This window comes from Petaurus breviceps, unplaced genomic scaffold (assembly GCF_028583685.1).
Source record: "Petaurus breviceps papuanus isolate PSGF00001 unplaced genomic scaffold, PetGlider_PUasm1.0 140, whole genome shotgun sequence".
Lineage (NCBI taxonomy): Eukaryota > Metazoa > Chordata > Mammalia > Diprotodontia > Petauridae > Petaurus > Petaurus breviceps.
Genome location: NW_027185698.1, coordinates 52,575,672 through 52,587,393, shown reverse-complemented (window position 1 = coordinate 52,587,393; position 11,722 = coordinate 52,575,672). Strand labels below are relative to the sequence as shown.

The 11,722-nt window shown below is 46.8% G+C and overlaps 1 protein-coding gene across 1 annotated transcript in view; it reads right to left on the bottom strand.

Annotated features, from left to right (window-relative positions):
* IGSF22 (immunoglobulin superfamily member 22) overlaps positions 1-11,539 on the bottom strand; it is a 25,625-nt gene extending 14,086 nt beyond the window's left edge. Inside the window, exons 1-10 of the mRNA XM_069073049.1 lie at positions 8,583-11,539; positions 6,772-6,905; positions 5,641-5,778; positions 4,869-5,005; positions 4,165-4,264; positions 3,948-3,987; positions 3,569-3,743; positions 2,820-2,933; positions 1,783-1,945; positions 255-527 (exon numbers count right to left, since the gene is read on the bottom strand). Of these exons, the coding sequence (XP_068929150.1) occupies positions 255-527; positions 1,783-1,945; positions 2,820-2,933; positions 3,569-3,743; positions 3,948-3,987; positions 4,165-4,264; positions 4,869-5,005; positions 5,641-5,778; positions 6,772-6,886 (1,255 nt within the window). The 5' untranslated portion in view covers positions 6,887-6,905; positions 8,583-11,539. The remainder of the gene's footprint in view (positions 1-254; positions 528-1,782; positions 1,946-2,819; positions 2,934-3,568; positions 3,744-3,947; positions 3,988-4,164; positions 4,265-4,868; positions 5,006-5,640; positions 5,779-6,771; positions 6,906-8,582) is intronic.
* Between the last annotated feature and the right edge of the window lie 183 nt (positions 11,540-11,722).

Genomic DNA, 11,722 nt, shown 5'->3' with positions numbered 1-11,722 from the left:
AAAAAATAATAAAATAAAAATGTCCAGGTGACCTCATGGGATATACACATGTACTCAGTGGAGACTGGGGGGAAAGGGGACAGAGAGAATTGAATTCCTCCCTTTTAGACAGACTCAATACTCACCCTGGACCATTGGATATGTTAAGTATCATGAGAAACACTAACTCTGAATTACAGTAGCAGCCTCTCCTTCCTCCAGAGTTTGAGGACTACTGTATGATATCGTTTCTGTGTATGACCCTGGCCACTCACGGTCAATGGTAAGAAGGGCCTTCTGAACCAGTCCCCCGGCCTCAATAGAGAATTCCCCACTGTCAGAGAGCCTTGCATCCTTGATCTTGAGCGTGTGGGTCAGCCCATCTTCTGACACAGAGATCTCATATTTGTCATCCCTTTTCAGCTCCTTCCCGTTGAACTTCCACACAGAGTCAGGCACCTTCTTGGACAGGCGGATCTCAAACACTGCTGTCTGGCGCTCTGTGACCTTCACTGGCTTCATCTCCCCAATGACCTTCAGAGGTTCATCTGGAGGGGCAATGGGGAAATAGCCACATGGAAAGGAAGTGACGGCAGTCACAGCACCTAGTAGAATCTTCACCCCCCACTTCCACAAGCCACACTCTGTCACTTGAAAGAAACAGCTCAGGCAGGAGGGGGAATGACTTCCAGCTACATCCCAAGCCCCCTTATTGAGGGTTGCCTGACTCCCCAACTAGTTGTTGCAAGCAAACTGTTGGTGCCTGCTTAAGAAATTAATACCACAGGAGCACCACCTAGTGATCAGTTCTTACCTCTGGGATAGCTCCTATCTTACAGACCTCTGGACCCTGAACCAGTTAAACATGAGAAACAGTAACTGACTAATAGCAGCCCCTTGCTTCAAGAGTTTGGGGTCTAGGCAGAACTCAAGAATACTGAGTATGATAGAGATTCTAAGACTTTTGAGTCAAAAAAAACAAGTCATTTTCTAATTGGGTAATCACTGGGAAGGGGCAGTAGAAAACTGCATTTTTCTCTTTTTTTGCTCCTCCTCATTCTTACTCTAAAGGTGGTGTGGGGGCATTTTCCTGCGTGCATGATAACCTTAGAGATAGGGTCTTTTCTGGCCTAGGAATGTCCACCAGCCCCCTAAGGTGAGGCTTCATTGAACAGGTCTATTTGGATACAGGATCATAAATGTAGAGCTGGCAGGGGCCTTAAAGGTCCCCTCATTTTTACAGATGAAGAAACTGATATTAAATGGCTTGCTCAAAAGAGCAGAGCTAATGTTTGAGGTGTGGCCAGAACCCAGGCCTGCGGTGCTCAGGACCTGAATTACCCTGATTTCCTCTCCCCGCTCTCTGCTGGTTTGGGAAAGGGGAAAGAAAGGAATCAGAGATGTGAAAGAAGGGGACACTTGACCTTTCTGGGAAGGTCAGAGAACGTGAAATCAAAGCACAACTCTACGCCTATGAAAGGATCCATCATGTGGCCAGGATCCATGGAGGCTCCACCTCCATGTTGGTGTGAGGGTCACAAGGAACAAGGGGGAAGGAGGAGAATATAAGAGAAGAAAAGTCAAACAATGCCCCTCTCACCTTTTGATTTTCCTCACTCTCCCTGATTAGTTTCCCTCTCCCTCCAAATTGTACCCAGCATAGCTGAGTGTCTGACCCTCATATCCAGAGTGTGGGTGACTTTCCCCCACTCTATGGTCGTCTTCCCTTTCTTCCTTTTCGCCTCCTCCTCTCCCCCCCCCCGCCCAGGGCCCTCATTCCCCCTTCTTTCTGATGACTCGTACCCAGAACAATGAGCTCTGCACTCAGTCGCTTGTCGCCCACAGTAAGCGTGTAGACACCGGCATCGTTCATGTTCACGTTGGTGATAATCAGCATGTACTTGGTGCCAACCTGCTTCACCTCATATTTGCCCAGGGAGTACTGGATCCTCAGAGGCTCCACTCCCTACAGAATGGGGTAGGAGGAAATGGCAGAAGCTCATGACCCTCTTTGGATGCACCTACCCCACCCCAGACACACGCCTAGACACGCAGGTGGGCTGGTCCGATGGAGAATTGGCCCTTAAGGTTCCCCACCTGCTGGCCTATCAAATAAGTATATTTGGACATGACTTCTTCTGGTCTTGTCTTTCTGCTCCCCATCAGTCTAGGGGGGTGGGGAGGGAGGAGTCAGAAAGGTTAAAGAAAGGAATACCCTGACATCTCTTCCCAGGATGTTTAGCCACGGGGAATGTTTCTTGAAGGGCCTTTGGAAGACACAGTCATGAGTAGGGGTCTAAGAAGCATCCCTAGCATACAGTGCCCTCCCCTTCTTCACCAAGATCTCATGAACAGCCTGAACTTCTCCAATTTGAGCTTTATTCCTTTGGGTTAAACATTGATCCCTCCACGTATCTTCCTTTACAATGCCACCTCCCCTAAGAGGGAGACACCTGAAATCCCTTTTGTCTTCCCAGAAAGAAGGTACAGAGAGCACAGTGGCCAGAGAACCAGGTTCAGAGTCAAGAAGACCTGGGTTTGAATCCTGTCTCTAACACACACTGGCTGTGACCCCGGCCAGTGCAGTAATCTCTTGGTGCCCCAAGGCAACTCTAAATCTATGAGTGGCAGAGGGGGTGCCCATCTGCACTGGTGGTGGTGGGGCTTCCTAGATCAGTGATGTCAGAGATGTGGTTCACAAGGGACAGATCTTTAAAGGGGAGGGGTGTGCAATAGAGCAGAAATGGGAGGAGGAGAACATAGACCACTGATTGACAGTGGCCACAAGAGAGAAGGTGGAGAAGGAACAATATCACCATGTTCACTGGAGTGAGGCAAACCTTGATCCATATCATCTTCATGTTGGGGTCCTTCAATTCCAATATGCAGTCAAAGGTCACCGTGCTATCCACTTTGGTCTCTATATCCTCTAGGGGCTTTATGATCCGGATGGCCTAAGAGTTTTCAATGATAAAAGGGACAAGATGGGGCCACTCTGGAGCCTTCCAAGGTCATCACTGCCCTGTGTATAGCTCCTGGAAGCTCCCCTTTATTGATCTGGGTGAGTATGGGTCTTGGAGTCAGACACATACAAGCTATATGACCTGGGTAAGTCACTTCACCTCTGCCTGCCTCAGTTTCCTCACCTGTAAACTGAGGATAATGGTAACACCTACCTCCCAGGGTTGTTATGAGGACCAACTGAGAAAATATTTGTGAAGCACTTTGTAAACCTAGAAAGACTACATAAATTTGAGCTATTATGATGAAGAGCTAGACTCTGATGTTCCCATGCTCATGCCATAGTAATATTCCATCTTTCCTCACTGTTCCCCACTCCCCGATAACTGATGAGGGGAGACTAAATTACTCTGTGCAAGGAATCTATTCCCATCCATCAGCAAGTAATTTGAACTTTCTGCAATTTTTTCAGATCTTCCCATGGGTTCCCATGATGGTTCCCCCAGTCTCACTCTCTGGGGAAATTCCCAATTCTAAGTGTCATCATCATGAGATGTCTACCTGTCCTCCCCAACCTCCCTGCCTCCTAGGTGTCCCCACTCTATTTAGCTCCTTAGCCTTCACTGACCTCCACCTCCACCTTCTTTTTCATCTCCTTGAGCTTTTTCAGCAATCCTCGGAAGTCTCTGAAGCCATATTCCATGCAGACCTTCTCAAAGTCCTTCTTAGGCACCTTGGACAAGATCTCCAACATCTCCTTCTCACCTATCACCTTCTTCTCATTCTTGGGGGCAGGGGGTGCCCTGAGGATGGCCAGGACTAGTTTAGCCACCTTTTCCTCCCTTCTGAATCAGAACAACCCCTTCCTTCCCTCTGTTCCCTGTCCTGGGATCCAGGTAAGTTTGGCTCTCTCTGAAGGAAACAAGGGGAACTCTACCCCAAAGGGTCCTACACTGATATAACACACATGGAGAAAGGCAGCAGTCTAACAGGGGTCTGGCTCTCACCTCTTCTTCAGCATCTTCTTGAAATCCATCTTTTCTTGGCCTGGGAAGCAAGAGAAAGACTCAGTAAGTACAATGAAAGCTGGGTATGTATGACCCCTTCTTCCCTCCCCCAAAAGAAGGGAGGCTGGTAGGACCCAGTTAATGAGGGTCCTACTAATGAAGGTAGGATGGATCATCTTCCTAATAGGGACTGTGCTAAAGATAGTAGGTAACTCACTCTCAGTCACTGTCAGGGAGACGGTGTAGATGGCGTCGGCATGTTCATTGGTTGCAATGCACTTATAGTTGTCTGAATCATCTGACGTTAGTGGTTCTAACTGGATAGAAAGCAGGGGGGAGCAGTCAGAATGTGTGAGTGTGTGTGAAGGGCTTGTCAGTGAGTGAATGAATGCTAAGAGGGAAAAGAATTCAGTGGATTCAAGCTACAGGGTTTACCAGGTGTCTCTCCTTCCCTCCTCCCTTCTTCCCGTCATAATAATAATAATAACTTATCTGGAGCTATGTGCAAAGCTTAGTGTTAAGCACTTTGCAAACATTATCTTATTTGAGTCTCACAACAACCCTGGGAGGTGGGTACCAATAAGATCTCCATTTTATAGATGGTAGAGGTGAAATGATTTGCTTAGGGTCACACAGAGAGTACATCTCTTATACTGTATTTAAACTCAAGTCTTCCAGACTCCAGCTCCCAGGGTTCTATTTATGGGATTCAATCTACTTTTGTTTTCTTTCTTTTTTTAAATTTACTTACAATCCGATATAGGCTCTACACATACATTCCCATTAAACATCCTTTCACATTAGTCATGTGTAGAACCAGAATGAATAGGAAGAACCATGAGGGTTCAATCCACTTTACTACCCGGCTGCCCTTAGGTCAGTAACATTTAAACTCTTGGGGGGGTAGGCGTCTGCCTGTACCTTTAGCACATGCTCCTTGTTGATGCTGTCATAGAATATTTTGGCACTTTCCTTGATGGGGATACCACTCTCCCTCTTCCAGGAGACATTGGGCTTAGGGTTGCCCTGCACTCGGGCTCGGAATACAGCCTTGTCACCTAGGGGATCACAGGTTCAGAGCCAGAAGAGAAATCAGAGGCTCTCTAATCCAACCCTTCTTTTAAAAAATGAACAAACTTTGGCCCCATAGAGAAGTTTAATGACTTTCTGAAAGTCATATAGGTAGAAAGTGGGAGAGCTGAGATTCAAACCAAGGTCCTCAGACTTCAAATTAAGTGTTATTTCTACCGCACCATGATACATGGCCATGGTTTGCTCTGATACACGTTAGTATTCCACCTTGTTTCTTAGAGGGCTTTTTGGAAGCCCTCCTGCTATGGAGAAGACAAAGAATTCAGTTTTGGAAACATCACTCTCTCATATATCAGTTAATTGGGTACCTGTCTTGCCCCTTTTTCCACCATCTCACATGTTTCATTGTGAGTCTCCTGACAGCAGGGTCAATGTCATATCTGTTTTTGTGACCTCAGTGGTCAGCACATGTAAGTATTTAATAAATACAGCTTGGTGAATTGGACTGAATTCCCAGAGAATCATACTTCCTGAGCCCCAGACTGTCTTCTTAGACTGAGCTGAGATCCTGTTAAAGTGGCGATGCACAGGACCAGATCCACTTGCAGGGCCAGTCCCTGGGAGGCAAATTCTCTCCAGAGAGGGAAGGGGAAGGGCTTACCTTCTGGTGAAGTTATAGGGGTAGGTTTCTCCACAAATTCAGGGACGCTTTCACCTGTTGGGATTTCTGAGCTTCGTGTAACCAAACTAAAGAATTCCACATGGCTGGAGTGGCTGGAAGACTTTTGAGATATCTCCTCTGTGGGAGGAAGGATGAGGGTCAGTCAGGGAGGGGCATGTGTTTGTGTGTGTTAGTGTGTGTGTGTGTGTATGTGTGTGTGTGATGGGCCTGTTGGAGGTAGATGATGGATGGCACTTTTTGGATCCTTAAGCGGCCTGTCTAGAGCTGTGTGCTCATTACTCAGTCATCTCCTGGAGCACTGGGTCCCAGGTTGGGTTCCTTGTCCTCCTTTTGGGTCATTTTCTGTGCATTTGTTTCCAGTCTGATTAATGATTTATTTATGCTGCTTCTTACCTCATTTTCAGAAGCAGCACCAGGATTTCTTTCCATTCTGAGAGGTATCTGTACCCAGAATGAGGTGGGGGAGGGGAGAGGGGCTCCCCATGCAGTGGAAGTTAAGAAGCTTCAGAAAACACCTCCCTGCCCAAAGCAACCCTCTTCCTACTCTTACTGCCTCTCAGGGATACTGCTGGAGCCAGCTCCAGAATTGATTGTTTTAATATGATCATTTACACTTTGGAGATCAACAAATAATATGAGTCAGGGATTGGTTTATTGTTTTGTTAATTGCCTAGACTTAAGAAAATGATGGAGAAAATATTAATAATGCAGAATAAATTTAAAAGTATGTCTGTACATTTTCCTCCCTGGAGAATTGGTTGTTAAACATTTACCAGTACATCCCTGCATTGAAATTCCACCATTAGAACTTCGTTCCTTTGGACTATGACTCCTATTACTTTAACCCCAATTACAATACAAGAGGAATCATGAAGGGGCTCCTATTAAAATCCCATTAGTCATTGTTTTCTAGAAAAAGCAGCCTTGGAGGAAAAGGTTGGCTTTTGAGGGGATGAATTAGGGGTGGATGGAAACAGAGTTTGGTATTGTTGGCCCTTCTGAAGGCTCTTCTTGAGAAAGATCAATTTCTCTGGTCCTAATGGGAAGGTTACTAACTTGGAATCTGTTGTCTGACCTCCAGATGCCTAGTCCATCCCTTCCCAAACTTGCCTCCTACGACTTTAGTGGTCTGAGAGAATGTCTGTATACTGGTAGTGGTGGAGCTGGAGAACTCCATGGATACATGTTCCTTCACCATCTGCTGCCGGTGGATTGATGTCGTCATGGTAACAAGGAGTATAGCCCTGTGGGAACAAGGAGGATGGTTAGGTTTGGAGATGTAGAGATAAGAAAAGGAAAACCCAAGGGAAAAACATAAAAGAGCATAACTGAAAAAGTGGGGTGAAGGTATGAAAATATGGACAAAATGGATAGGTGAAGTGTGATAGGGTGATATATGTCAGTCTGTTGCTTGTTAAGAACCACTGGTCAGATCAGGAAGGCCAGGTCTGGACTCACCTTGGTTCCTTTTTTTTCTAGCACAGGACCTGGCCCATTTCTCCCTTGATCCATGTCTTTACTCTTTGAGCTTTTGTTTGCTCAGGGTAAGACTTGGCAGGAGCTCTGAGCTGTCCAATTATAAAATTTTAATGGGGATACAAATCTTGCTGAAGCAAAGATGCTGGGGGCAATTGGCTGCTTCTCTTCTTCCCTTTGGAGACTGGAGAGGGTTAGAAGAGTCCTGGGGTAATGGACATGCCTGGCCCAGTTACTAAGGAGAAGGATGGAAATCAGCCAAATGGGTGCAGGTGTCTTTCCTTGGCCCAAATGACTTAGTGAAAGATGTCAACCTATGGGGGGCACACTGGGTACTGGTAAAAGGAAGAGAAAATAATTTGTCCTATTGGACAGGAGTGGGGATATGACTTTTGGTTGAACAGACAAAAAACAGAGGTTCTTATAGTCCCCTGAGGAGACCCCAGAGTGGGATCCTTGTCAGAGATCCCAAAGGGCTAAATTGTTCACAGTCATTCTGATCCCAGAATTGAAAATGTTCAACTAGCCCAGAGACATCTGGCTTCTGGCTTTTTCCTTCTGAAAGATCTGAAACTGGGATTAAATTGGAAGTGCAATCCTATTTGGTCTCCACGTGGCTTCAGGAACGTAGTTCTCCTCCAAATGCCCCCTTCCTTCTAAGGGAAAGACCAAAAGGGAAGCTGACCCCACTCATCTCTATGCCCAGGCATGTGATCCCTGCTGGGTCAGCACCTCCTCTAAATCCTCTTGGGATTGGGAAAGGTACGGGAGCTTCCTCAGGCCTCTTGTAGTAGACCATGATATTACCCAAGGGCTTCTCTTCTTCTTCTTTTTTTTTTAAAGCAATCAGGATAAGTAATTTGCTCCAGGTTACATGGCCAGGTGTTTCTGGGTGTGGTGCTAAGTATCTGAGCTCAGATCTGAGCCCAGATCTGAGCCCAGATTTGATCCCCAGATCATCCCCACTGGAGCTGGCTGAGCCACCTGGCTGCTCCTACCATGGGCTTCTCTTAACCTCTTAGAATATCTCAGAAGGAGTGAGCTGAGAATGCCAGCTGACTCCACGCCTGCCCTCCCCCCACCCCCAACCTCCCTTCTAACATCTACATCTCAGGGGTCAGCAACTCTACTGAGTCAGCAAGATTTTCATTCCCAGGAAGTCTGAAGAGTCTCTGTATAGTTTAGAACTGTAAGAGACCCTTAGAGTCCAACCATCTTCATTTTACAGATAAGGAAACTGAGGCCCAAAGAGTTCAGCTGATCTGCCCAAAGTCACATAGGTAGTAAATGACAGAGTTGGGATTTGAACTTGGGTACTCTGGGGTAGAAGTGTGCAGTGTGTGTTCGTGGGGGGCTCTTTAACAGTTGTGGCCATTGGGCTGTAGCTGTTGAGGGACAGGAAGGGAGATGGCTTGGCACCAAAGGAGTAGAAAAGAAAGACAGACCTGAGAAAGACCTTCTTGTGACTCAAACTGGAACAGGAGATGAAGAGAGGCTGTGGCAGATCTTCTTTCCTGCCCTCTGGAGTCTTAACTTGAAGAATAATAAAAACAAGCCATGTGAATGCTGGGCTTAAAAGTTTGCAAAGTGCTATAATATACACAGTTTCTCTGGAGTCTCATTACCAGCCTTGTGAAGCAGGGATTTGGAGGTCTATTTTACAGAAGAAGAAGGCAAGGCTCAGACACATGATTTGTTTTATCCTCAGTCTCGTCTTGTAGTCCCTGACCCCAGGCTCTAGGTATCTCCATCTCTCCCATGCCCATTCCTATGACTTGCTCAAGGTCACACAGTCAATGGGGGAGCCAGCTCTAGAACCTAGGTCTCCTGACTCCCAGTATAGGGCTTTTTTAAAGGATGACCAAGACCTTCTTGTGAGCAAGGAAGTCGGTTCACCATGTGTGATATGAAGGTTGTTGGTGAAGCCTAAGAGCCCTAGGATAATACTCTAGTATATACCTTAAAACTGCCTGTCCTAAGCCCCAATTCTCCTCTCAAAACCCACTCCCCATCTTTCGACTCTTCCTTCTCATCTTTGTTTCTTCACTCCCTTCCCCACTTGTCCTCTCTCTTGCCCTCCCTGAGGATGGTGGTGATGGGTGGGTCAGCCTCATCCCAGGGGAAATATAAACTCCAGCTTCTTGAACACTTTACCTTCTGAGCTGTTTCCTGGTGGCTTTGGACTGATTTGTACCTGGAGGTTTCACACTCAGGCTCTCTGTGTCTTCAGCTCCCAGCCTCACACCTCACACTTCCCTGTGGTGGCTGCCTCCTCACTCAGCACTGGACAGACAGGGAGTGCAGTCAGCAGCACTTTAAATATTCCTTCCCATGGGACCCATTCTTTGCCAAGCCAGCAGCTGCAGGGGGGCCGGGAATGACCCCTTCCTCAAATGGACAGCAGGGACATCTTTGGAGGTTGACATCCACACTACTTTCTGGACAGCTTACCAGAAGCAACTGCAGTCTGTGAGGGTCTGTGATTTTGCCTTTCTTACAATAACAATGATATTTATATAAATAAATTATATTTATTTAGCACTTCAATGTTTACAAAGTCTTTTCCCCACAATAACTTGGTGAGGTAGATAGTATAAGCATTATTGCACTCATTTTACAGATGAGGAAAGCGAGGGTTGGTGAGGTCAAGTCACTGAATTTGAACTTTGGAAGAGACCTCAGAGGTCAGTGGGCCTGATCCATAGTTGAGAAAGAATCCACTCCAATATACTATATAAGAGGACTTCTCATCTCTGCTTGTAGACATGTGGTGAGGCTGAACCCACGCCTCCCACAGCACACCATTCCAAAATTGTTTTGTTTTTTTAGATAGCTCTAATTGCTAAGAAGTGTTTTCTTACCTCAAGCAGAAAACTGCTTGTCCTGCCCTCTGGGGTCAAGAAGAACAATCCCTTTTTCACAAGACAGACCAGTACTTACTGGAGGATAGCCTTCAGAATATCTCTCTAAGCCTTCTTTGGGCTCAGATCTAGTAAATGTCTGAATCACAGAATTAGTTATTGTCTGAATTATCATTTGAACACAGGTTTACTGACCCCCCAATCCAGTGCTTTCCACTGGAAAGCAGGCTGATTGTCCTGAGGGACTCTCCAGATTCTGTCTCTGTTTACTGATGTGTTAGGTCTGTGCTGAGGGGAGCCAGGTGGGGTAGGGAGGGGTAGGAATTAATGAAGATCTTGGCAGGGATTGAGAACAGAACAACAGAACACATCAGAATTATAGAGGGAATCATCTTCTCATTCCTTTCCACAGCTACCCACTTCTATCTATTTCTAGAAAGGATTAGGGCCCCAGGTCTGTCTCTAAAATAGGAAGAAAATGAAGATCTCAAATTAGGCCAAGGGAGCAAAAGGTAAAGGGAAGATACTACAGGTGTTATTCAGATGAGGGCAATATATCTCAAGCCATCCTTCCAACTCTCCGGGAGGAACATTTCCTCCTCCCAGGGTGGCACCCTTCCTGGGGCTCATCATTAGGAATGACCTGTGTTTAGAACACCTGGAAAATTAATTAGTGGGCTTTGCCTTCCCCTCCCCCACCATGAGTCAGAGTAGGTTTGGCTGTTAATAGACTTCCCCATTTTGACCTCCTTAGAAGATTCAGGATGCCTGTCAGGACAGCACAGGGAAAAGTTGGCCAAAGTGTGTGTCATCCCCTCCCTCCCCCATCTTCAATGTCCTGGGCTTAGCTCAAGCCATGGGTTAATTTTCCTCACCACCCCATCCCCTTCTGCTCCAGTTTGGTAGGGCCCATCTTTCCGGGCAGTCTGACATCAGTCACCAGAGCTACATTTGCTCTATCCTTTGGGGAGGGCTATGGCTAGAATAGTTCTCTGAGCTGGGATCTAAGCCTGGTGGATTCCCCCAGGCCCTGGGAGGTGACATTGACATTTCGATCGAGGGCCTTAAAAGGGAAAAAACCTGAGGCTGCAGCTGCCTTGAGGCCCTAGGGGAGGACATGGGATAGGGGCGTAGAGAGCTGAGAAGATGCCTGCAAAGGTTTGGGAAAGGATCCAGAAGGGAGAGGAGCCCTGCAGGGACTCAGGGGGAGTGGGGGGCAATGCCACTGAAGATGACTTAACATTTATGTAGCGACCTTGGTGTGCAAACTCTCTGCATTTAATCTCATCTGGACCCTTTGTGTGTGAAGTCACTTCTTCCCTAAACTCGTACAAATGAGAAAGCCAGGAATCAGGAGAAGGTGGAAGTTGTCCTGAGTCAGAGGGGTCTTTCCTTTGGAGTAACTTTTCTGGATTCCCTGACCTTGGCAGGAGTAGGTAAAGAATGCTTTGTAGGAATTTCTCTTGGGAAGCTAGAGAGTGGAGTATGAAAATTTCCTTCATTGAACCATACAAGCCAACAAATGGCCCTAACATCCACCCGTCCCAGGGCAAAGGGACTGAGGCCCTGAGGGTGGTGGCTAAGAGGCCTGGCCAGACAATAAATATGTGAGATTAGTGGCTGGGTTGGGGGGGGAGTCCAGAACGGAGGTCCAGAGAGGAGTGGTCCAGATTTGGGGGTGGGAGGGCAGTGAAGAGTGCATATACGTGCGTAAGTCACACAGA